This window comes from Macaca fascicularis, chromosome 11 (assembly GCF_037993035.2).
Source record: "Macaca fascicularis isolate 582-1 chromosome 11, T2T-MFA8v1.1".
Taxonomy (NCBI): domain Eukaryota; kingdom Metazoa; phylum Chordata; class Mammalia; order Primates; family Cercopithecidae; genus Macaca; species Macaca fascicularis.
The window spans coordinates 9956792-9982304 of NC_088385.1; the positions used below are offsets into that span (position 1 = coordinate 9956792).

At 37.1% G+C, this 25513-nt stretch overlaps 2 protein-coding genes across 3 annotated transcripts in view; one reads left to right on the forward strand and one right to left on the reverse strand.

The window, feature by feature from the left end:
- Positions 1-24764, reverse strand: part of LOC102130335 (uncharacterized) — a 51140-nt gene extending 26376 nt beyond the window's left edge. For both annotated transcript variants that reach the window (XM_074005882.1, XM_015430383.3), the window contains exon 1: positions 24032-24764. In XM_074005882.1, the coding sequence (XP_073861983.1) occupies positions 24032-24058 (27 nt within the window). In that variant the 5' untranslated portion in view covers positions 24059-24764. The remainder of the gene's footprint in view (positions 1-24031) is intronic.
- On the forward strand, positions 7492-9129 carry TAS2R13 (taste 2 receptor member 13). The gene has a single exon (XM_005570143.3). The coding sequence runs from the start codon at positions 7754-7756 to the stop codon at positions 8663-8665; it is 912 nt and encodes a 303-aa protein (XP_005570200.3). The 5' UTR covers positions 7492-7753; the 3' UTR covers positions 8666-9129.
- Positions 24765-25513: the final 749 nt, after the last annotated feature.

Consider the following 25513-nt stretch of genomic DNA (forward strand, 5'->3'; position numbering starts at 1 on the left):
TAAAGTTACTGGCATAAGCATGGCTCACTGCAACCTGTTGGGCTCAAGCAATCCTTCCACCTCAGCCTTCTAAGTAGCTGGGACTACAGGTGTGCACCACCATGCCCAGCTATTTTATTTTAATTTATTTTATCTTATTTATTAGAGAGGTGGACTCTCTATGTTGTTCAGGCTGGTCTCAAACTCCTGGGCTCAAGATATCCTCCCACTTTGGCCTCCCAAATGCTGGGATTATAGGTGTGAGCCACCATGCCCAACTCAAATATATTTGTTGATGATAACACAATCTATTTCTGTGGGTGTTCTTTTCAGGTCTTTATAACACCAGTAAAATGGGGAGAATGATAGCTTGCTTGGGTTTCTGAATGGTCCTTTCACATATTTGTTTACCACCTACCTCTATTTTTCACTGTCTTGGTGAGAGCCCATTCCTTCCACTAACTCTTTTCACAGCTCACATGACAGTTTATGTGGTTGTTACTGTTATTTTTTATGGTTCTCTATCTGTGGCAGGTCTCCCTTAAAGACAGGGAAATGTTCTGAGTTGGGGGAAGAATGTAAGTCTCATTGAAAAAGATGTAATTTTAGAACTAGGAAAAAAAAGCGTAATCTTCAACAGATTCTCATATTGTCTGTGAGCTCCCATTTGTCTTCACAATATGTTAAACTATATCTCTGGAATAGGGTTTGATATGGTTTTTCTGTGTCCCCATCCAAATCTCATCTTAAACTGTGGCTCCCATAATTCCCATATGTCATGGGGAGGGACCCAGTGGGAGGCAATTGAATCATGTGGGCGGTTCTTTCCCATGATAATGAATAAGTAAGTCTCATGAGATCTGACGGTTTTACAAAGGGGAGTTGCCCTGCACACACACTCTTGTCTACCGCCATGTAAGATGTCCCTTTGCTCTTTCTTTGTCTTCCACCATGATTGTGAGGCCTCCTCAGCCATGTAGAACTGTGAGTTCATTAAATCTCTTTCTTTTATAAATTACTTAGTCTTGTGTATGTCTTTATTAGTAACACAAGAATAGACTAATAGAGGGTTTTAGCTCAACATGTGTTAATAAGGTAAACTAAGGCACACTAAAGTTTTTTAAAAGTTTATTTGCAAATGATGGTTCAAAATTGGAAAGCTACAAAATGAGGTGGTTCCGGAGCTCTAATGAGGGAATGCAATGGGGATGCTTTTATAGGACAGACACAGAAGAAAAGCAAAGACAGGATAGACCAAATAAGGTACCTTAATAGCTAATCAATCAAGTGTTTGGCTATCCTGTTTGCTGTCTTTGATTGATTGAGTTTAAGCTCTGTTTTTCTTTACTATAGGCATTTATAAAAAATAGCTCAAGTTAATTTTTGCTTGCCTTTGTAAATCAATCAGTTTTAAGGTCATATGAGACCTAACTGGCTTTGTCTGCCTAGGGATTCTTCAGGCCTGGCCTCCATTTCAATTTACTTTGACACATGTGACCTAGTTTTGGTTGGCATTTCTTTCAAAAGCATGATTTTTTTAAAAACTCAATTTTTTAGTCTACTTAATTCGTGTCAGCTTTACATACAAACAAACAAGTCACAGTTTTTGTCTGGTCTGCTGCTTCTTATATTTGCTGTATTTTGTTGCTTTTTCACCCCTCTGCTTTTCTCTCTGTACTTAAAATCAGATACTTTGAGCACTATAAGGCTTTATTCGGGAAACCAGATATTTAATCACTCTGCCTTGATATTACCTTGTCAAACTAAAAGAACAGTAACTGTCAGTTGAACCTTTGTCTGTAAATATAATCCAGTCTGAATTTTTAACGTGGATGTAACAACCATACCCTTGAGATAATCCTAGTCTAAAGACTGAGTTTTTTTGTTTTCTGTTTGTTTGTTTTTTGTTTTTTGAGACGGGGTCTCGCTCTGTCCCCCAGGCTAGAGTGCAGTGGCGTGATCTCGGCTCACTGCAAGCTCTGCCTCCCAGGTTCACACCATTCTCCTGCCTCAGCCTCCTGAGTAACTGAGACTACAGGCGCCCGCCACCACGCCTGGCTAAGTTTTTGTATTTTTAGTAGAGATGGGGTTTCACCGTGTTAGCCAGGATGGTCTCGGTCTCCTGATCTCATGATCCACCCGTCTCGGGCTCCCAAAGTGCTGGGATTACAGGTGTGAGCCACCGCGCCCGGCCAAGGCTGAGTTTTAACCAGGCTTAGAAACTCAAATACTATTCAGTGTTGAGAAGCAACTGCCTCTTCCAGCTCTGCACAATCTCAAGTTTCTAGACTCTTCTTTCTGAAATTTTTTTTCCTGCTTGAAAAGTAGTGTAAAATTGTCAGAATCAAAATGAAGTCACTTGTGTTAAAACTCTGACAAATGCAGCTGAAGAAGGCCGTGAAGGGAGTGTTCTTAATGTAAATACGGCTTATAGCAAGAGCTATCAGAAAAGACTCTACAAAACAACAACATTGCAGAAAGGCCACTACAACCCTACACAAAAAGATACTTCTGCAAGGACATCTGCTCAGAAGCTCCTTATGTAATCTTAAACAGGTGTCACCCTTGTTCTTGATCCTTGGATCCAAGGTTAATTATCTCAAAACAATTATGTAATGTTCCTCTTTTAGAAATCCTTGTCTTTTTTAATGTCCCTGAATACACACAGAATTTACTATGGCACATGTATTCCCATTGCAATATTACTCCCAAATAAATATCATTTTCTTTTAGAGCATCTCCCTCTGTTTGCTATTTAGCTAGACAGTAGGCAATTATTTTATGAATTCAATTTTTAAAAAATTGTCAAATGCACCATTAATATATTCAATTATATTTTTTTCTAGAGTTACAAAAGTTTCAAATATGTGATCTACCTTCCATGTAACCACAGGTGACAGCTATCAAATGTTTTGCCACTCCCTAACTTGTTTTACAGTAAACAATAATGTTTTTTCTTGCCACTCACTGCCAATGAATCAAGTATTAAGCCAATGGCACATAAGTTAGGTGTTGTGTTTTAGCAGCACCCCATTTCAAGAGGCCAGTCTCATACTAGCCAAGATTGCTTAGTCTATTCTGTACTAACAAGATCCCAACATCTCAAGGACTCCACATAGGAGAAGTTTTTGTTGTTTGTTTTTGTTTTTCACTTCTGTTACATGTCCTGTGCTCATAGTGGCCACAAAACAATCCAGGCTGAGAGATGCTTTATTGACCCTTGTTTGAGTGTCAAGGCAAGACGATGAGAAATTTGCAGTCTTACACTGGTGAGCAAATGCTCTCACTCGGAAGCAACATGTCATTTCCACAATATTTTATTGACCAAAAATTTACATGATAATATATAAGTTCAAGGGGGAAGAGGGGACTCCTGCAAGAATGCATTTCTTATCCCACAAGGAATAAAATGTTAGCGTACAGCCCTAGGTCCCATTTTACGACCTCTATGCTATGTACTATATATATATCTAAGTCTACCATAAAACACTAACAAAAATAAGCTGATATAATCATTTTAATATATACTAAATTGGTTGTTTTGTTGTTGTTGTTGTTTTTGAGATGGAGTCTCCTTCTGTGGCCCAGGCTGGAGTGTACTAGTGCAATCTTGGCTCACTGCGAGCTCTACCTCCCAGGTTCACGCCATTCTCCTGCCTCAGCCTCCCGAGTAGCTGGGACTACAGGTGCCCGCCACCATGCCCAGCTAATTTTTTGTATTTCTAATAGAGATGGGGTTTCACCGTGTGTTAGCCAGGCTGATCTTGATCTCCTGACCACATGATCCGCCAGCCTCTGCCTCCCAAAGTGCTGGGATTACAGGCGTGAGGCTAAATCAGTTTTAAGGAAAAAGACATTAGAATAGATAATGTCACCTCATGTGAGCAGAGGTTATATTTGCCATGAAGATACTACAATTCTAATGCTCCATGCACTCATAAGTGTGGCATCAAAATATGTAAAGTAAAAGTTGACAGGACTTCTAAAAGAAATAGATGAACCTATACTCACAGCAGGATAGTTTAACATTAAATCTCAAGAAGTAAAAGAATAAGAAGACAAAACTCAGAAAAGGTAAATAGGATTTAAACAATATGATTAACAAATAGATTTAGTGGATGTATGAAACACTGCACCCCAAAACTTCAGGATACACATTATTTTCAACAAACACAAAACATTTATCAAAATTGACCAGATATGCAAAACATAAATTTTAGCAGAGAAAATTTTATGTAAATGGAAACTTGAACATATATTTTTAAAATAGTCTACGGTGGAAGAAAAATCACAGTAAATTTAGAAAATATTTAACATTAGGTATAATTAAAATATAGTAAAACCTTGTGAGAAATGATTTAAAATTCTGAGAGGAAAACATATTCCAGGAAAATAACAGCAAACATGCTCAAAGGAAGTAAAACTAATTAAATAACAATAAAAGAGATGAAATTAATGAAAGAGAATACATTTGAAAAGATCAACCAAGACAGATTTGAATAGACTAATAAAATAAGCAAACCTCTGGTAAGATAAGTCATGAAAAGAAAAGCAAATAATATGAAGAATTTAAAGGATATATTCTGTTGGTATTAAAAATTTAATAAGATGATATTATAATCAAAATTACATAAAAACATAAATAATTAAAAGTGACAAATATCTAGAAAATTGTAACTGCCAAAACGAGACCAGAAGAAATAGGCAACAGAATAGTTCCAGATCAAGATCATAGAAATGTACGCTCATGTACTCTATAAGTTACATGTTAAAGAAAGTTCGTAGCATCATCATCATCCTAGTCTCCAAACTCAAAATAAGCCAACTTTGTGTTTCCACTAGACTAGATAAAGTTTGAATTGTCATTCAATTAATACTATGCAGCAATTGAATAAATGATCTATCTCTATATGCAACATGATTAATTTTAAAAACGTAATATTGATCAAAAATAGTTACATTCAAAAAGATTATGTACAGTATTATTCCATTCATGTGCAATCCAAAACCAGGCAAAACCAAGCTAGTGCTTAGGGATACATATTCAAATGTAAAATATACAAAGTTAAACAATAATGTGATTTGAGTTCAGATAGTTGTTACTTCTGGAATGAAGATAGGGGTTATGATTAGAAAGGAGAATATAAGGTGTTATGGGATATACAAAGTTCTCTTTCTTGACATGGAAGGTGTTTAAATTAGTGTGCACTTTATACTATAGCATTTATACTTCATTAAGTGTTCTATATTTGTTATATGTAACAATAATAGCAAAAATGAAAAAGAGAAAAGAAATATTTCTAATCAAATGATATGAGGTTAGCTAAATCTTAATACCAAATTCTCATAGGCACAATATGAGAAATGAAAATTAAATGTCAATATTCCTTATAAACATAGATGCAAATATCCTAATACAACATTGGCAAACTGCGTCCATCAATGACTTAAAAAATACTTTACATACTCAAACCTTTCATTGTTTCCTCTTCCTGCCCTCTGCCTCATTTTCCTTTTCAGTTCAGACTGCTGAAAAAGTTTTTCTGTGATGTTCCCTAGCATCTATTCTCTTTCTCTTATAGAAGTGAGAGGCTACATCTCTTTGATTAAATTCATGTTTTTAAATGTTTTCTCTTATGGAAATGCACCAGAAAAATGCAGCTCAGAACCACAAGCTTGCTATCCATTCTCTCTTTGTCATGGGTTATGTCACAAGTTCTAAAAAACTGTGGTATTTTTTTCATATACCAGCAAGTACGGTACCGTCCCTCAGGTCTATTTGTGCCGATTTGGGGTATTATCAGGTTGTGACCGGCATCCCCAAACGCTTTTCTCCAGATAGAGAGGAAGATCACCCTAAATTGAAAAAGTATAAAAGATCTCTTCAGGCCTGGGTCAAGAGTGCAAATGAAAGACCACATGCCACATAGCTAGATATTTAAAGGTCATAAATATACAAAGCTAACAAACTGTTAAAGGAGATATTTTCTATTCTATCTTGACAAATATACCATTATAACAACAAAATGGAAAATAGCTACCTAGCTATTTTAAGTTATAATTGAAACTTGCAAATCATCAAAGATGATGCAATTATTTTGTAAATTTTTTAGTACTCTGTAGATCACCCGAAAAAGATTGCGTGAGTAATAAAATACAAACATTTATAATTCACAAATTATATGTTTATTAAATAAAAATAGCTTTGTATTCATCCAGCTAAATGGCTGGATGAATCTACTATCTTATAATCAAGATAATCAAGTTTTTATTTACATTAATTTTGAATTAGATACTCTTTCTTGAGTCTCCAAGTTTTCAGAATTTTGGTAATTCACTTTTTTTGGTGTTTTTTGAAAGAGTGGGATGGGGTGAGGAATCTTGACTCTTCACAGTGAACACAGTAGTCCCACCTTATCTGTAGTTTCAGTTACCCAAAGTCAGCCATGGTCCAAAAATAGGTGTGTACAGTACAGTAAGGTATCTGGAGAGAGCGAGAGACACCACACTACATATTTCATATTACATACATACATATATTTTTTACATACATTACATACATACATAATATTTTTAAACAAATTTTTTACTTTTTATTTTTTAGATTTTTATTTATTTTAGAGACAGGGTCTCCTTATATTGCCCAGGCTGGTCTCAAACTTTTGGGCTCAAGCGGTCCTCCTGCCTCAACCTCCCAAAGTGCTAGGATTACAGGCATGAGCCACAACCCCTGGCAACTTTTATTATAGTATATTGTTTTAATTGTTCTATTTTATTATGATTTTTGTAATCTTTTACTGTGCTTGATTTATAAATTAAACTCTATCATAGGTAGATAAATACAGGAAAAATACATATTGTATATAGAGTTTGGTACTATCCGCTGTTTTAGGCATCCACTGGGGGTCTTGGAACATATGCCCCATGGATAAGGGGAACTAGTGTTTCTGTTTCTTTGCTTGGTTATCAGTTTTGCAGGTTATGACGTAATACAGTACTGCTTTCTTTGGTAGCTGTTGCCGAATTTATAAAATTTACTTACTTTTTATCACTTTTAAAGTTCAAAAAAGAAGTATGAGGGGAAAAGTGGATAAAATGTGAAGGCATTTGGTGCTATGGAGGGATGGTGGTGAGCACTGTTAAGTAGTGATGAGGCAGGGAATGAGAAAGATGCATGCTTTGTAAACGAGTTTCTCTTCAGTCACAGTACTGACCAAATCCAGCTTTAGCTCCACAAGAAATTGAGCACTCTTTTGAAATAGATAGGTCTGTCTTTGCATATTTTATAAATCTTCATTGGCTATGCTATTAGCCATAAAAGCTTCATTTAGCTACATATTCTATGAATCAGATTTTAATAATATTTGTGCCTCAGAACTCAAGCTGGTTGAATCAAATTTTCCACAACTCAGAGGAGGCAAAAATGTACAAAACAATGAAAGAGAATACGTCTTTATTTGCATGGATGCAAATGTGAGTTTAACTTTGCTTCATAATCATCTATGAAATATTTCTGCCCATGGTGAAGACATAAATTTCTTAGCTGGGGCTCAGCAGAGAAATTGAAGGAAAAAAAGATGTCACCAGTACAGCTATGTGAAGATCAATCAGCAAACTTTAGAAATTTCCACTTGACATTGAGCTAACAATGAAAGAAGGAGCAGAAAAAGGAGAAGGAAGAAGAACTCCACTGTCCACTCAAGGATATGAATAGCATTTTAGATCAGTGAATAACCAGCAGCGATATTAGACTTTGAACTTTCTCTGTTCTGACATGGAAAGTGCCCTGCTGAGTATCCTCACTCTTGTAACAATTGCAGAATTCGTAATTGGGAATTTGAGCAATGGATTTATAGTACTGATAAACTGCATTGACTGGGTCAGTAAAAGACAGCTGTCCTCAGTTGATAAAATCCTCACATTCTTGGCAATCTCCAGAATTGGGCTGATCTGGGAACTATTAGTAAGTTGGTTTTTAGGTCTGCATTATCTAGCCATATTTGTGTCTGGAACAGGGTTAAGAATTATGATTTTTAGCTGGGTAGTTTCTAATCACTTCAGTCTCTGGCTTGCTACAATCCTCAGCATCTTTTATTTGCTCAAAATAGGGAGTTTCTTTAGCCCTGCTTTTCTCTATTTGAAGTGGAGAGTAAACCAAGTGATTGTGATGATACTGCTGGGAACCTTGATCTTCTTATTTTTAAATCTGATACAAATAAACATACATATTAAAGACTGGCTGGACCGATGTGAAAGAAACACAATTTGGAATTTCAGTATGAGTGGCCTTCCAACATTTTCAGTGCCGGTCAAATTCACCATGACTATGTTCAGTCTAGCACCATTTACTGTGGCCCTCATCTCTTTTCTCCTGTTAATTTTCTCCTTGTGGAAACATCTCCAGAAAATGCAGCTCAATTACAAAGGACACAGAGACCCCAGGACCAAGGCCCACATAAATGCATTGAAAATTGTGATCTCATTCCTTTTACTCTATGCCAGTTTCTTTCTATGTATTCTCATATCATGGATTTCTGAGCTGTATCAGAATACACTGATCCACATGTTTTGTCAGACGATTGGAGTCTTCTATCCTTCAAGCCACTCCTTTCTTCTGATTCTAGGAAACCCTAAGTTAAGACAGGCCTCTCTTTTGGTGGCAGCTAAGGTATGGGCTAAACGTTGAGAAACTCACAATTTCATAAGTCATTCAGACCACAGATTATTGAATATTGTAGACAGAAACAGGAGTCTATGAGGAGTTTAAAAATATTTTATACTTTCCCTAGTTTCTTCTATTGTGAAGGTGGTCACTACAATTTTTTAAAATTCTTCTCTATAATAGCATCTTACCTAAGAATATTATGTATTTATGACATATATTTCTACATTATTAGGAATTTGAAACTTATTTGAGGAAATCATTGGTAGATTCTACTGTAAATTAAAAACATATACTACAGCATACTTAGATGTTAATTGTAAATCTACAGTCTTTTGTCTGGCAATGGCTCTTCAATTCTAAATCACTCATTGGGATGGGTGATTTAGGTAATTATTTTATTATATCATGTACTCCTATTTAAATGGTGAATTACAGATAACTAGAACAGTTATTTGGAATAGAATTAAGGGAAGTTTGGACTTGCCACTATTACTATGCTGATGGGTTAAAAAAAGTTTAATATGAGTAACTGCCACATAAAAAGATAAGTGTTTGTTAGGAATTATATTGTATGTATGTGTACATACATATTTTACACCATGCCTTTTAAAATAAATATTATTGAAACATAATTTACATATAATAAAATGCAACATGTTAGTCCACATTTTGGTTAGAGTTTTGACAATAGTGTACACCTGTGTGACCACAATGTCAGTGCCCTTTGCAGTTTACCCTCTCCTCACCAGCCCTTTTTCCCAAGCAACTACTTATCTGTTCTTGGTAACAATAAGAAAGTTCTTTGATTTTTAGAATTTATATGGCTATATATATATAGATGCTATATATATATATATATACACACACACACACACACACGCACACACACACACGTACAGTTATCGAGTGTGCACTATTATATGTGAAGCTTCTTTAACTCAGCATAATGTTTTTGAAGTTCTTCTATTTTGTTGTATTAATCAGTAGTTTGTTCCTGAGCAGTATTCCTGAGTAGTATTGGATATACCACATTAAAAAATTTATCTTTCCTGTTAATGAACATTCAAATGGTTTTTTAATCATTGGCCATTATAAATAAAACTATATCAACATTCATGTGTGTCTCTTCTTCTGGATATACAATTTTCTCACTCTTGAGTAAATACCTACAAGTAAAAATGTCAAATCATATGATAAGTGTATGTTTAACTTAAAAAAATGCTAGAGTTCTATGGAGTGGCTGCACAATTTCATATTATTGCCAGCAATATACAAGAGTTTCAGTTATTTCACATTCTGGCCAACAGTTGGTAGGTACTCTGTTTTATTTTTTATTTTTTGGCCATTCTAGTCAGAATGTAATGACATCTCATCATAGTTTTAATTCACATTTTCCTAATGGCTAGTGAGGCTGAACATTTTTTCATGTGCTTTGGGTCATTCATAAAACCTCTTTTTATGAAATGTTTGTTTAAACCTTTTGTCAACTATTTAGCTTGATTCGTTGCTTTCTGTTTTTGTTACTGAGTTGTAAATGTTCTCTATATAGTCTCCGTATTAGTTCGTTTTCATGCTGCTGATAAAGACATACTCAAGACTGGGTAATTTGTAAAGAAAAAGAGGTTTAATTGACTCACAGTTCCACACTGCTGGAGAGGCCTCACAATAACGGCCGAGGCAAAAGTCATGTCTTACATGGTGGCAGTCAAGAGAGAATGAGAACCAAGTGAAAGCAGAAACCCCTTATAAAAACATCAAGTTTCATGAGACTTATTCACTACCATGAGAACAGTATGGGGGAAACTGCTCCCATGATTCAATTATCTCCAACTGAGTCCCTCCCATAACACATGGGAATTATGGGAGGTAGAATTCAAGATGAGATTTGGGTGGGGACACAGCCAAACCATATCAGTCTGAATATAAGTTCTTTATCAGACATTAAGTTTTATAAATGTTTTCTGCCAGCCAGACGCTTGTCATTTCATTTTCTTTACAGTGTCTTTCAAAGAGAGGGCATTAAAAACTTTTAATGAAGTTCAATAATCAGTTATTTTCCTATAAGAAAATTAATTTTTACTTCTTTTGCTTTCAAAATTCAAAGGTATTTTATGGATCAGTTAGAAAAAATATTTGCAATAAGGCACAGTTATCCTTGAGTATAATGACAGAAAGCCTGATTTCATTTTCTCTACTGTCAGAACAGGTTCTTTGGTGATACCACATAGATTTTTAATAACCTGTTTCAGTAGTACTATCTACTTGAGCATTCTCACTTTCTCTCTTTTATTTTCTTTTTAGAAAGGACCTCCTAAATGGGTTTGCTTAAAAATTAGGTGAGAGGAGTAGTATGATCATTTTTATCATTAATTTCTCTGAACTCTCTTGTAGTTTATTTACCCAATAGCATCTTTCAATATCTGTCAGTATTTTCACCTCGGTACTCATATGGTTCCCATAAAAAGCACTATAATAGTTAAGGGCTGAGTCTGGAGTCAGAGGTACAATTCTCAGTTCTATCACTTAGTAGTGTTAGTTAAAATTGTGTAGTTCCCATTTATAAGTGAAAACATGCAGTATTTGGTTTTCTGTTTCTGCATGAATTCACTTAGGACAATGGTCTTTAGCTGCATCCATGTTGCTGCAAAGGACATGATTTCATTTTTTTATGGCTACATAGTATACTATGGTGTATGTATACCACACTTTTTTGGTCTAATCCATTTTTTTTTTTTTTTTTTTGAGACAGAGTCTCACTCTGTTGCCCAGGTTGGAGTGGCACGATCTTGGCTCACTGCTGCCTCCACCTCCCAGGTTCAAGCAATTCTCCTGCCTCGGCTTCCCAAGTAGAGCTGGGATTACAGGCGGGTGCCAGCATGTCCGGCTAATTTTTGTATTTTCAGTAGAGACAGAATTTAGCCATGTTGGTCAGGCTGGTCTTGAACTGCTGACCACAGGTGATCTGCCCACTTTGACCTTCCAAAGTGCTGGGATTACAGGCATGAGCCACCGTGCCTGGCCTGTAATTCATTGTTGATGGGCATGTAGGTTGATTCCATGCCTTTGCTATTGTGAATAGTGCTCTAATGAAATTGTGAATGTATATGTGTCTTTCTGGTAGAATGATTTATTTTCTTGTGAACACATACCCAGTAATGGTATAACTAGGTTGAATGGTAGTTTATTTTAAGTTCTTTGAGAAATCTCCAAACTGCTTTCTATAGTGGCTGAGGTAATTTGCATGCCCACCAACAGGATATAAGTGTTCCCTTTGCTCCACAGCTTCACTAGCATCTGGTTTTTTTGTTTGTTTGTTTTTGTTTTTTTTAACTTTTTGATAGTAGCCATTCTGACTGGTGTGAGATGGTATCTCTTTGTGGTTTTGATTTGCATGTCTCTAATGATTAGTGATGTTGAGCATTTTAAAACTTTTGTTGGCTGCTTTGTATGTCTTGTTTTGAGAAGTGCCTGTTCACATGTTTTGCTCATTTTTAAAGGGGTTATTTGTTTTCTGCTTGTTCAATTGTTTCAGTTCTTTATAGATTTGGGATATTAGACCTTTGTTGAATGCATAGTTTGCAAATCTTACATTCTATAGGTTGCCTGTTTACTCTGTTGATAGTTTATGATATGTGCAGAAGTTCTTTAGTTTAATTAGGTCCCACTTGTCAATTTTTGGTTTTTGTTGCCATTGCTTTTTGGGACTTAGTCATAAATTCTTTCCCAAGGCCAATGTTTAGAATGGTGTTTCCTAAGTTTTCTTCCAGGATTATTGTAGTGTAAAGTCTTACATTTAAATTTTTGACCCATCCTGAGTTAATTTTTGTGTATGGTGAAAAGTAAAGGTTCAGTTTAATTCTTTGCATATGGCTAGTCAGATACCCCAGCACCATTTACTGAATAGGAAGTCCTTTCCCCATCGTTTATTTTTGTCAATTTTGTCAAACATCAGATGGCTGCAGTTGTGTGCCTTTATTTCTGGGTTCTCTATTCTGTTCCATTGGTTTATGTGTCTCTTTTTATAACATGACCATGCTGTTTTGTTTACTGTAGCTTTATAGTATAGTTCAAAGTCAGGTAATGTGATTCCTCTGGCTTTGTTCTTTTTGCTTAGGATTGCTTTTGTTATTTGGGCTCTTTTTTCGATTCTATATGAATTTTAAAATAGTTTATTTTTCTAGTTCTGTGCAAAATGGCATTGGTAGCTTGACAGGAATAGAGTTGAATCTGTAAATTGCTTTGGGAAGTATAACCATTTCAACAATATTGATTCTTCCTATCCATGAGCATGGAATACTTTTCCATTTGTTTGTGTCATCTATGATTTCTTTCAGCAGTGTTTTGCAGTTCTCTTTCACCTCCTTGGTTAGCTGTAGTCCCAGTTTTATTTTTTATTTTAATTTTTGATGATATTGTAAATGGGATTGCATTCTTGATTTGGCTCTCAGCTTGAAGTTTTTTAGTGTATAGAAATTCTACTGATTTTTGTGCATTGATTTGTATCCTGAAACTTTACAGAAGTCCTTTATCTGTGCCAGGAGACTTTTGGCAAAGTCTTTAATGTTTTCTATGTATGGAATCACATCAGCAAGGAGATATAGTTTGACCACATTTTTTTTTCAATTTTGATGCCTTTTCTTTGTTCTTGCCTGATGTCCTGGCTAGGACTTTCAGTACTATGCTGAATAGGAGTGGTGGGAGTGGGGACTCTTTTCTTGTTCTGGTTCTCAAGGGGAATGCTTTCAATTTTTGCATGTTCAGTATAATGTTAGCTGTAGTTTTGTCATAGATGACTCTTACTATTTTGAGGTATGTTCTTTCAATGCCTAATTGTTTGAGGGTTTTTTCAAGAGTTCAGAGTTTCCTTGATAGTTTTCTGCCTCAGCGATCTGTCTAATGTTCTCAGTGAGATGTTGAAGTCCCCCAATATTATTGAGTTGGTGTCTTTTTATAGGTCTGGAAGTACTTGTTTTATGAAGCTGGATGCTCCAATGCTGAGTGCATACATATTTGGAGCAGTTAAATCTTCTTGTTGAATTGAACCCTTTATTATTATGTAGTGCCTTTCTTTGTCCTTTTTTTTTTTTTTTTTTTTTTTTAACTGTTGTTGGTTTAAAATCTGTTTTGTCCTATATAGGAATAGTGATTCTTTCTTTTTTTTCTTTTCTGTTTGTGTTACAGATCCTTCTACAACCCTTTCCTTTGAGCCTAATGGTGACATTACATGTGAGATGGGTCTCCTGAAGACAGCAGACAGATGGCTTTTGTTTTTTATTCAATTTTCTTTTAAGTGAGGGTATTTAGACCATTTACATTCAAGGCTAATATTGCTATGTGAGGTTTTGTTTCTATTGTGAAGTTGTTAGCTGGGTGCTTTGTAGTTTCTATTATGTGATTTCTTTATAGAGTCTTGGGCTATGTGCTTAGCTGTGCTATTTTGGTAGCAGATTTTCATGTTTAGAACTCCCTTTAGGATCTCTTGTAAGACTGGTCCAGTGGTAATAAATTCCTTTACCCCTTGCTTGTCTATAAAATATTTTATTTCTCCTTAAGTTATAAAGGTTAGTTTGATGGAATATAAAATTAGTGGTTGGAAAATTTTCTTTCCTTTAAGAATGCTGAAAGTAGGCCTCCAATCTCTCCTGGCTTGTAAGGTTTCTGCTGAGCTGTTTACTTGGGCTTATGGGGTTCCCTTTGTATATGATCTGATCTTTTTCTGCAGCTGAATTTAAGATTTTTCTCTTTAGTGTAGACCTTGGATAGTTTGGCAACTATATGCTTTGGTGATGTTCATTTCCTATAGCATCTGTCAGGTGTCCTCTTGATTTCTTGTATCTGTATGTCTACCTCTCTAGTAAGATTAGGGAAATTTGCTTAAATCATTTCCTCAAATATGTTTTCCAGGTTATTAACTCTTTCTCCTTCTTTCTCAGGAATGCCAGCAGTTTATGAGTTTGGTAGGTGCCCCACGGCACCATGACCTATGTCAAGGAAGGTTAGGTGGTTCAGGGTACTAAACCATGCTAGCAAGCCTGAGATCTGCCTAGGCATGAAGCAGAGAGGGCCTCCCTGTGCCAGGATCTCTGCACAGGAAGGGTGGAGCAGATTAAGCTGCTGAACCAGGTGAATGAGTGATCCAAATGCCCAGATTTCTGCCTAGAGGTAGATTGGAGGTGACTCTGTTGCACCACAATCACAGGGGAGGAGGGTGGGACACCCAGCAATGACACACACAGACTAGTTCCAGGTAGCTAAGCTGCCTGGTTGCAAGTCTCATCACACAGGACGATGATGTGTTGGTTTGATGGTGTTGGTTTCACTACATTCACTTTTTTTATGGTCGTAGAATTCTCGTTCTGTTTTCTCCTCCTCTGGCAATACTGGCATTTCTAATTTTTGTAATTATTTTCATAAGGTAGGATTTTTTTCTTTCTTTCCCTATAATATTTTTGTTCTTTTTTTTCTTTCCCTTTGCATTCCCCCTCTCTCCTTAGGCGGTATGACTTTAGAGAATTCTGGGTTGGGTCTTTTGCCCAGCTTCTATAACCCTATGCATTTATTGGTTGCAGGTTTTAGACTGTGCAGTTCAACCTACAAGCCAGTAGATGGCAATTATAGGTAAGAGCCAGTTGTGGACAACATGGTGGTTATATACTTGATCCTTGTTTACTGGAAGAAGCTCTCTGTTGCTGCAGATAATGGGCTGACTCATGGAGTACACAGTAGTGTGAACTCCCTGCTCAGCCCTGGGGGTTGTGGGGAGCAAGGTGGGTGGAGCCAGACAAGGCAGGTCCACCTATAGGTCTCCCAATGGCAGACACAAGCACCAACACTGAGGGAGAATCTACTGAGTGGCTACCAAGTGACCAGAGTTGTGTCTAGGGGTGGAGCTAGGCAACCCCCTTCTTTGCACAGCAATATTGGAGAGGTTGGCCTAAACTCTTTATCCAGGAGAGTGGGGGGTTCTGAATGCCTAGAAATCTGCCTGTTTGTGAAGCAGAACCCACCCCCACCAACCAAGATTTCTGCACAGGGTAGATGGGGTGACTCAGGCTGCTTAACCAGACAGGCAGGTGCTCTGAATGCTTGTATTTTTGCCTGGGCATAAAACAGAGAGGGTCAGTCCTGTACTTGGATCTCTGCACAGGAAGGGTGAGGCAGCACAGGTTGCCAGTCTGTGTGAGCAGGTGCTTTGAATGCTTGGGTATGCAGCAGAGGACCTCCCTGCACCAAAATCTCTGCACAGGAAGGGTAGGGGAGGGTAGGCTGCTGATCTAAGTGAATGGGTGCTTCATATGTCTAGAGTTCTGCCTGGATGTGGAGCGGAGACGGCCCCACTGCACCATGACCTATGTCAAGGAAGGTTAGGTGGTTCAGGGTACTAAACCATGCTAGCAAGCCTGAGATCTGCCTAGGCATGAAGCAGAGAGGGCCTCCCTGTGCCAGGATCTCTGCACAGGAAGGGTAGAGCAGATTAAGCTGCTGAACCAGGTGAATGAGTGATCTAAATGCCTGGATTTCTACCTAGATGTGGAGTGGAGCTGACTCTGTTGCACCACAATCACAGGGGAGCAGGGTGGGGCACCCAGCAATGACAAACACAGACTAGTTCTAGGTAGCTAAGCTGCCTGGTTGCAAGTCTTATCACACAGGATAAACTGGCCCAGGCCTGTGATGGAGGAGAGCACAACTTCAGTGTTTGCTGCTAAGGTTTTTTTCCTACAACTCTGGCTATGGAGGTCCCCACCCTGCTCTAGAGCAGGTGCTCCAATATCTGGCCCAAGACTAAAATGCCTGCACAGCTACACTGCTGAGTCACTGAAAAATGATTTACTGTGTATGCACTTGAATTAAAAACAGTATCCTGCTCTCAGTCCTGGGTCTGGGAAAAGGCCTTTTCCCAGTGTCTTTCCCTTACAGTGTCTCTAAGCCTCTCTCCAAGTTAGCTCCAGGGCTTTGGAGAAACAAGGTACTCTTCCTCAGCCTGGGTTGCTCAGATCCCCAGTGGAAAGGTCAGTCATAGAGGGAGACTCTCTGCCTCTCTCATCTACTGGAACTTTACTCACTTTTATAACTGGGTGTCATCATGGGGGCTGTTTGCCTGTGTTCCCCTCCCTGGAATCTGTGTGTCTGTATGATTCTGGTAGATTCCCACTTTCCTTCTTGAAATAAAGCTCACAGAGTTAACCTTTATGAGACTTTGTTTGAGAAGGATGTCCCATCCTTCTCTGTTTTCTGAAAAATTTGTGTAGGTTGGTATTTTTTTCTTCTTAAATATGTGATGAAAATCAACATGTGGGTCATCCCTTGCTTTGTGTGAAAGTTTTAAATTAAGAATTCAATTTTTAAAAATAGACACAAAGATTTTCTATTTCTTTGTGGGCCTGATTCAGTAATTTCTTTCAAGGAATTTGTCCATTTTATCTAATTTAATTCACTGAAATAATTTTATAAATAGTATCCCCCAATTTCTTGGTCTGTTTGTGTTGCTATAAAGAATACCTGAAGCTGAGTAATTTATAAATAAAAGAGGTTTATTTAGCTCATGGTTCTGCAGGCTGTACAAGAAGCATGGCATCAACATCTGCTTAGTTTCTGCTGATGGCTTTTATGCTGGGTCAAACCATGGTGGAGAAGGTCAAAGCAGAAGCAGCACAAGTGAAGACAGAACAAACCAAAAGGGCATCCTGGCTTCATAACAATTCACCCTCATGAAAAACAATTCACTCCCCCAGAACAAATTCAGTCTTGTGAAAGTGAGAACTCAACAACTACATTGAAAATGGTATGAAACCATTCATGAGGGATCCAACCCTTGACCCAAACACTTCTCACTAAGCTCTACCTCTCAACACCGCTACACTGGGGATCAAATCCCAATATGAGTTCTGATGGGGACAAACAAACCATGTACAAACCATAGCATTCTGCCGTTGGTCCCCTGACAACTCATGTCCTTTTCACATAAAAACATGTAATCATTCCATCCCAACAATAGTCCCCCAATTCTTAACTTGTTGCAGCATCAATTCAAATGTCCAAAGTCCAAAGTCTCATTTGAGACTCAAGCCAAGTTCCTTCCAGCTATGAGCCTGTGAAACAAAAACAAAAACAAAAACAAAAACCGAACAATTTATTTCCTTCCAATATACAGTTGTTGTACAGGCATCAGGTAAACATTCTTATTCCAAAAGGGAGAAATCAGCCACAGGAGAGGGCAGTAGGCACCACACAAGCACAAAGCACAGCACGGCAGGAGTTAAATATTAAAGCTCTAAAATAATCTCTTTTGACTGTATGTGCTGTCTTCTGGGCACAGTGGTGTGAAGAGTGGGCTACAAGACCTGGGCATCCCCACATCCATGGCTTGGCTGGGCAAAGCCCACATGGCTGCTCTCATGCCTCTTCCTTCTGTGACTTCATTCTTACTGGTCCCACTCTCTCATCTCTGTACCAGCCACACTGCTTTCCTTGTTCTTTCTCAGACACACGAGGTACATCCAATGTTAGCACACTGATAATGCTGTTCCCTGTGTCTGGAATATACTTTACCCAGACAAAACATGGATAATGTCTTTATCTATTTTAGGTCTTTGTTCAGACATCACCTTCTCAATGAGTCCTTCCCTAATCACCTTATTTAAAATTTCAACCCTTCTGCTGACATGCTTTCTATTTTCCCTCTGTACTTACACTTGCAACTTCTTATACACTGTATTTTATATCTGTATGATATATATTTTTATTATCTGTTTAGAGTTCATCTTTTCAGAATGTCAACTTATTAAAGGCATTTAAAAATAGTTGTGTTTAATGCTGCATCCCACCTCCTAGAGGGCTGGAACAAAGAAGATATTCAATAAGACAAATAAAATAGCCCTCTTTCAGCATATAATATTTTCCTGAATTTCCCTTTGTTTATTTCAGTTTCAGTTTTGTTTGCCTTTCATATTTGCCTACCACAATTGGCCTTTCTTTTAGTCATGGAGTTTTTTTTGTGAATTTACCTAGAGTGTATCTTTTGGTGGGCTGTCCAACTCATTCATTTCTTTGACTCCTCTTAGGTCTATATTATATCTCCATTGTTTTTGAATGTCACTAAATTTTGGGCTAGCTACTTTGGGAGGGAAATGCAGCAGTTGCATTACACAAAGAACGTGACGAATTTACTTTTCCTGGTTTGACCTCATCAGAATTAAGATTAAGTTCAGCTCAATGTATGAAAAAATTATAGAAAATTTATACAAGTTCCTCTTACACTGAGGAAAATAAAGATGATATATATACCTTTATTTGTGATAGAAGAAAGAAAGAGACATGGAAATTTGAAATAACAAAATATTTATACCATTCATATGCTAAATAATTCTATTCTGATGCTCTATTGCTGTATAGTAAAGTCATCCAGAAACTTTATGGTGTAAAATAACAGTCATTTTATGGTGCTTGTTGATATGGCTTGAATTTCTATTCTCCTTCAAGTCTCATATTGAATTGCAACCCCTAATGTTGGAGGTGGGGCCTAGTGGGAGGTGATTGGATCATGGAGGGCAGTTTCTAATGGTTTAACACCATCCCCCTTGGTGGTGTTGTGGCAATAGTGAGTGAGTTATCACAAGATTTGGTTGCTTGAAAGTGTGTGGCACCCACCACTCTCTCTCTTCTTCCTGCTTCAACCACATGAAGATGTATCTGATTCCCCATTGCCTTCCGCCATCATTATACATTTCCTGAGGCCTCCCCAGAAACAGATGCTGCCATGCTTCCTGTACAGCTTGTGAAGCCATGAGCCAATTAAACCTCTTTTCTTTATAAATTACCCAGTTTCGAGTGTTTCTTTATAGCAATGCGAGAATAGACTAATACACTTAAAGATTCTGTAGGGTTAGCGTTTTGTTCAAGGCAAGCAGGGATGACTTCTTTTTGTTCCAGAATGTCTAAGCCTTTAGCCAGAAAGTTATGAACAACTGGAGGCAATTCAAGTGACTAGGGGCTGAACTTATCTAAGGTGGAGCTGATAAATAGAAATGTCAATGATAGGCAATGATAGAAATATCCTCTATGTATGTTGGCTATAAAATAGTCAATAGTCACATGTGGCTAGTAAGCATTTGAAAAATGGTTAGTAATACTGAGGCTCTGTACTTTTAATCTTATTTAATTTTTATTAATGTGAATTTAAAAAGCCATGTGTGACATGTGGCAAGTAACTACCATATTAGAAAGGTCAAATACAGTTTTCTTGGCTCATAGGTTTAGTACCTGGGGTTAAAGGACTTACAAGCTGGGCTCATGTGGGACAATGAGCCAAAGGGCCTGCACATGGCCACTGCATGTGGTTTGGACATTGTGACCTCAGAGTAGTTGGACTACTTACATGTGGCTTAGGACTCCAAGAGTAAATGTTGCAGTGATTACGAAAAATCTGCATAGTTTTTTATGATTTAGCTTCAGAATTCTTATAGCATTTTTATTAGCTGAATTAGTCACAAACCATTCTAGATTGAAGGTGAGAGTACACAGACTCCTAAGATATCAATAGAAGAAGTGCCAAAGTATATATCATATGTTTTAAAACTTCCATACTCCCTTTTTTTTTTTTTTGAGACAGATCTCACTCCGTCACCCAGGCTGGAGTGCAGTGGCGTGATCTTGGCTCACTGAAACCTCTGCCTCCCGGGTTCACGTGATTCTTCTGCCTTAGGCTCCCAAGTAACTGGGATTACAGGTGTACGCCACTACGCCCAGCTAATTTCTGTATTTTAGTAGAGACGAGGTTTCACCATGTTGGCCAGGCTGGTCTCGAACTCCTGACCTCAGGTGATCCACCTGCCTCGGCCTCTTAAAGTGCTGGGATTTCAGGCATGAGCCACTGCGCCCAGCCTAAAACTTCCATACTCTCTAAAAGATTTTGGTATTATATCAGAGAGCTGTTTTCTCCATTTTCTTAAACTTGCATATTTTTTAATCAATCTGTATTGGTGAGGTTGACAATGAAGAAATATGCTGATCATAAACTCTAAAGATATACTGCATTTTTCTAGATGGGGGCTTAGAGTTTCTAGCCCAGGGTGATAGCTGAATCAAAGGGATACATCACACAAATGAATAATTTTTAAGCAAAGGATGGCATTATAGAACTATAAAGGAGAATCTACTTTAATTTTGCATGTTAACAAATCGGGGTTCAAATTTGAATGCAGAACTTTCCATGTAAAATATAACCAGAGTCAATAGCAGCAGGGAATATAATATTTGCCTTGAAAATCACTAGCTGATACCTTCAAGGGGGAAAAAAAACTTGTATATTTTACAATTTAGTTGAAATCTAATTTTAGAGCACACCTTGGATCTCTCCAGACTCCATCAATGGCCATCAAAAAAACAGAAAGAAGTCACTCCTTCGGATACATAAATCTATAAGAGTGCAGCTAGAATCAATCAGTCAATGGTGTATTGAAGGCAGACATTCACTATGTACAGGCATGTCAAGCATTCAGGAGGCATTGTTTATAATAGTTCCTGTTGTATAATTCATAATGGGGATTGTGGGAAACGGATTCATTGTATTGGTAAACATCATTGAACCAGGAACTGAAAGGTCTCCCTGATTGATTTTATTCTCAACTGCTTGGCCATCTCCAGGATATGTTTCCTGTGGAAACAATTTTAGCTATCTCTTTCAATATAGGCTATGAGAAAATGCCTGATTCTAAGAATCTTGCAGTAAGTTTTGACATTCTCTGGACAGGATCCAACTATTTCTGCTTGTACTGTACCAGCCACTTAGTGTCTTCCATTTCTTCAAGGTAGCCAACTTCTCCAAACCCATTTTCCTCTGGATGAAATAGAGAATTCACAAGGTGCTTCTTTTTGTTGTACTAGAGGCAATGATCTCTTTCTGCACAACTTTCATTTTGAAAGAAATAATAAATAGTTTAATCCAAGAATGGGTAATAATAAAAGGCAACTTGACATTTAACTATATGGAGACCATGCATGATTTCACTTCTCTGTTTCTTCTTCAGAGGATGTTCATCCTTCCTTTTGTGGAAACACTGGCCTCCATTTTTCTCTTACTCCTGTCCTTATGGAGCCACACCAGACAGATGAAGCTACACGGTGTTTATTCCAGGGATCCCAGCAGAGAAGCCCATGTAAGACCTATAAAAGCTATAATTTCATTTCTACTCCTCTGCTGTGCATCAGTTCATCAGTATCATACTAACATTGTCTTATCCTATTCTAGACAGCGTTGTGGCAAGGACTTTTAGTAGTGTGCTGCTATTTTTCCATCCATCTGGCCATTCATGTCTTCTAATTTTACGTGACAGCAAACTGAAGCAAGCTTCTCTTTGTGTCCTAAAGAAGATGAAATATGCCAAAAAGGACATAATCTCTCATTTTTATAAACATGCCTGATATGAGTGATGATATTCTGAGAAAACAAAAGGAAGAAGAAGAACAGGAGGGCTACACATTTGTCTCTTTCACCTACCTCTTCTTTTCTCATTATATTCTATGATATATTGAGCATTATTGAAAATACTTGCAGATTTAAATTAAGCAGAAAAGATTGCTATCTTGTTTGCACCATATATGGAGATTATGTATTGAATAGTAAAATTCTAATGTATTGATAATACATTTTACATTAGGCACTGTGAACAATATAATAGGTGATTATTAAATTTTATTAATATGTTGCATAAGCATTAGAATAGAATAGAAATACATCAATAATTATAATATACATTTATGTGTATAGAGTGTACATAAAATCAGATTTACATGTATAAACACATACAGATTTAGTTCCTATCCTAAAAATGATGATCCATTGATAATTTAAAATTAGGAAGGAAAACTCAAATGAAAATAATTAGTAGAGTCTACAGCTTAGTGAAAACTTGGAGGATATGAAACAAAGTCAATCGAAACGCACATCACTAAGAGTTATTTCCAAATATAAACCGTATTCCATTCATATTTTCAGTTAAAAACACTAAGCAACATTGACCATCAAAAATGTTACAATCTTGACCATGTACAACAGACTTGGACTCTAGAATCTGAATCTTTGGAGTAACAATAAAATTTTACTCAATTGGTTAACTGTGTAAGGAAGGCAAGGACACATATTTAAAAATCAGTAAGATTTTAAGTAAGCAAAATTGGAGGACTGCTGCTGGCATCTAGTGCAGAGTTACCAGGTTTAGTAAATAAAAATATAGAAGGCTCAGAAGATAGTAACAAATACAGGATCTCATTCTATGAAAGTCACTATGTAAAGAAAGAAAAATAAATAAAGATTTGAAAAGAAAAACAAATCAGGGACAGCCAGTTTACAGAATTAAATTTAGTAAGAACGTCTCCTCTTAAAAATGTAATTAAAAAGCATGTAAAAACAGCAGGTTAAATAAAAGAACAAAATTGCAAGTTTAAGATAAACAGTAATAAATACTTAAAATGAAATAATTGGAAGCAGATTTTGAAGAGCAATCATGTTCTCTCTAAAAAAGGAAAGAAGATATCACAAGGAAATAATACAGTTTTCAGCAGTAAAGTCAAAAGACAAATTTTCAACATTGCAGAAAGTAGTTTAAAAAGTCAATTATATAGTAATCAATAGAACAAAAAGTAAACCCTAGAAAAATAACCTGGACATTGCAGGCCTAAAATAAATTTTAAATGTGTGAATAAAATTAAAATATCCAGAGAACAGACCATGAGATTTCCAAGTGCAGAGGATGTCATCCCTTTAGGACAGTGATTCTCAACACAGGGCAATTTTGCCCCCTAGGGGACATTTAATAATGCCTGGAGACATTTTCAGTTAAGGAGGGATGCTGCTCGCATCTATTGTAATGTTACCAGATTTAGCAAATAAAAATATAGGAGGCCCAGTTACATTTACACTTCAGACAAAAAACAAAACAAAACAAACAAACAAAAAAAAACATGAAGAATAAATTTATAAATAAGTATTGCTTGTGATAACCATAATATAAGTTTACATCATGATATAAGTGTGCCATGGAGGACCAATTACAGACCTGCAGCGTTGATAATTGTATACACAGACAATGACAATTATTTGCTGCTTGTTTGAAATTCAGATTGAACTGACATACCCTGTATTTTACCTGGTAACTGTACGAGGACAAGGATGCTGCTAAATATCTCACAATGCACATGACAGCCCCTCGCAACAGAATTATCTGGCATAAAATGTAAATTGATCTAAAGTTAAAAATCATGGTCTATGAAGATATAATAATGAAAAGCACAAATTCCGTAATTACGACTGAAAAAATAAAATCAGTTATTGATACAAGATTTCACACAGACCAGCTGCCTTCCTTATCTCTGAAATGTCCAACTTACCATACTTAGGCTCTGATTTCTGCACATACAGCCCCAGCTCACACTTGCTACCGAGCAGGCCTTACTCTGAGACAGGAAGGATTTGGGCTGCTTTAGTCCTTCACCAACTGCTGACTAGCGAGCTGTGACGGCTTCCAGTTAAAATAATTTGTGGGTGAAAAATTCACAAAATATACTTAATTTTTAAAAATTAGAGTATAGAAATGCTCAAAGCTGTGTTCTTGTTTTTAGGGTACTGTGAATTCCTAAGCCCCATAATTCTGTAGATAGCTTGTTTATGGCGGTCTTCTATTTACCTCCAAAACGGTTTTATATTTTACTTCTCTTTCTTCCTCCTCTCATGATATTCTGAGAATGATTTTAGCAATTTTGCTAAGTGACAATCACAGACTTAATTTAAATCATAAAATGACATACCCCTTATGAAATAAGATTACTCTTTCCTTTCAGTCTTTTCTAACTGCTCCGGTGCTCTCAAAGGATAGTGTCATCCATGATGTCACCGTCCTCCTCCTGTCCCCCTTACCTCTGGACTCATCTCTTAATCTAAAAGAAAAACAAATTGCATGCAAAAGAAAGAAACAGTTCTTTAAACATTACTTCTGATGGATTTAGTTCTGTCCAGGAAGAAAATAGATGCTATATTCAGAATACTCTACAATCTTGGGCAACTGTGTAATCTTGGTCTTAGGGATGGATGTTGGGAAAAAAATTCTCCATGAATGTATTGCACTTCTGCATGGTCTAGGTCTTATCTTATGAGCAAACAGTACGTTTGATGAGCAAACAGAAGGGCCTCAATTAGGATCAGGTGAGCAAGGCACGCAGGGTGCAAAGTTTGAGCAGCCACTTGGTTTTAGGACCCTGCAACCTATTGAATGCCTTCTTACATTTTGTGCCTAGGAGTCTCATTCACTTTGCCCAAGACCAGGTCACGGCAAAGAGCCTTGGGATTTAGAACTAGTGTATCCCTCTTGGTCAGAAGGCAGACTTGTTTAAAGATACATCTCTTCTCTCCAGAGATATTTGCTTCCATTCCAGGGTAAGGCTGAAGTCTCTTTTCTTCCTCAGAAGGAAAGATGGACAGGTTACTTACAGTGACCAAAGGTTTTAAGACCAGAGTTTCCTATTTTTGAGATTTCTCTTTTGATGGACACCACTACAGGCACATGTGACATTGGGTTCTAATCTTATACCTGTAGGGGACTGAAGTTTGAAGAAACAGTACGATGATGTTCCTCTGGCTACTGCTAGCACTTCTATAAATAATAAACCATCTTGTGCCTTCTGCAAGTATAACAAGTGACAAGCTAAGTTACTAGCTTATAATAATTTTGGCAACAGGGATGGAACACGGCCCAAAGACCTGGCCTTTGGAAGAGAAAGTGAAGGATCCTACAAGCTGATTAATAGGATTTGCTGAAAGTCCATGGGAACTGGTAGCTAACATGTTGAATAAAATGTTTGTAATTGGTAAATAAA

Excerpts from the sequence above, each read along its gene's own strand:
- TAS2R13 (XM_005570143.3), top strand. The coding sequence starts at position 7,754 with ATGGAAAGTGCCCTGCTGAGTATCCTCACTCTTGTAACAATTGCAGAA.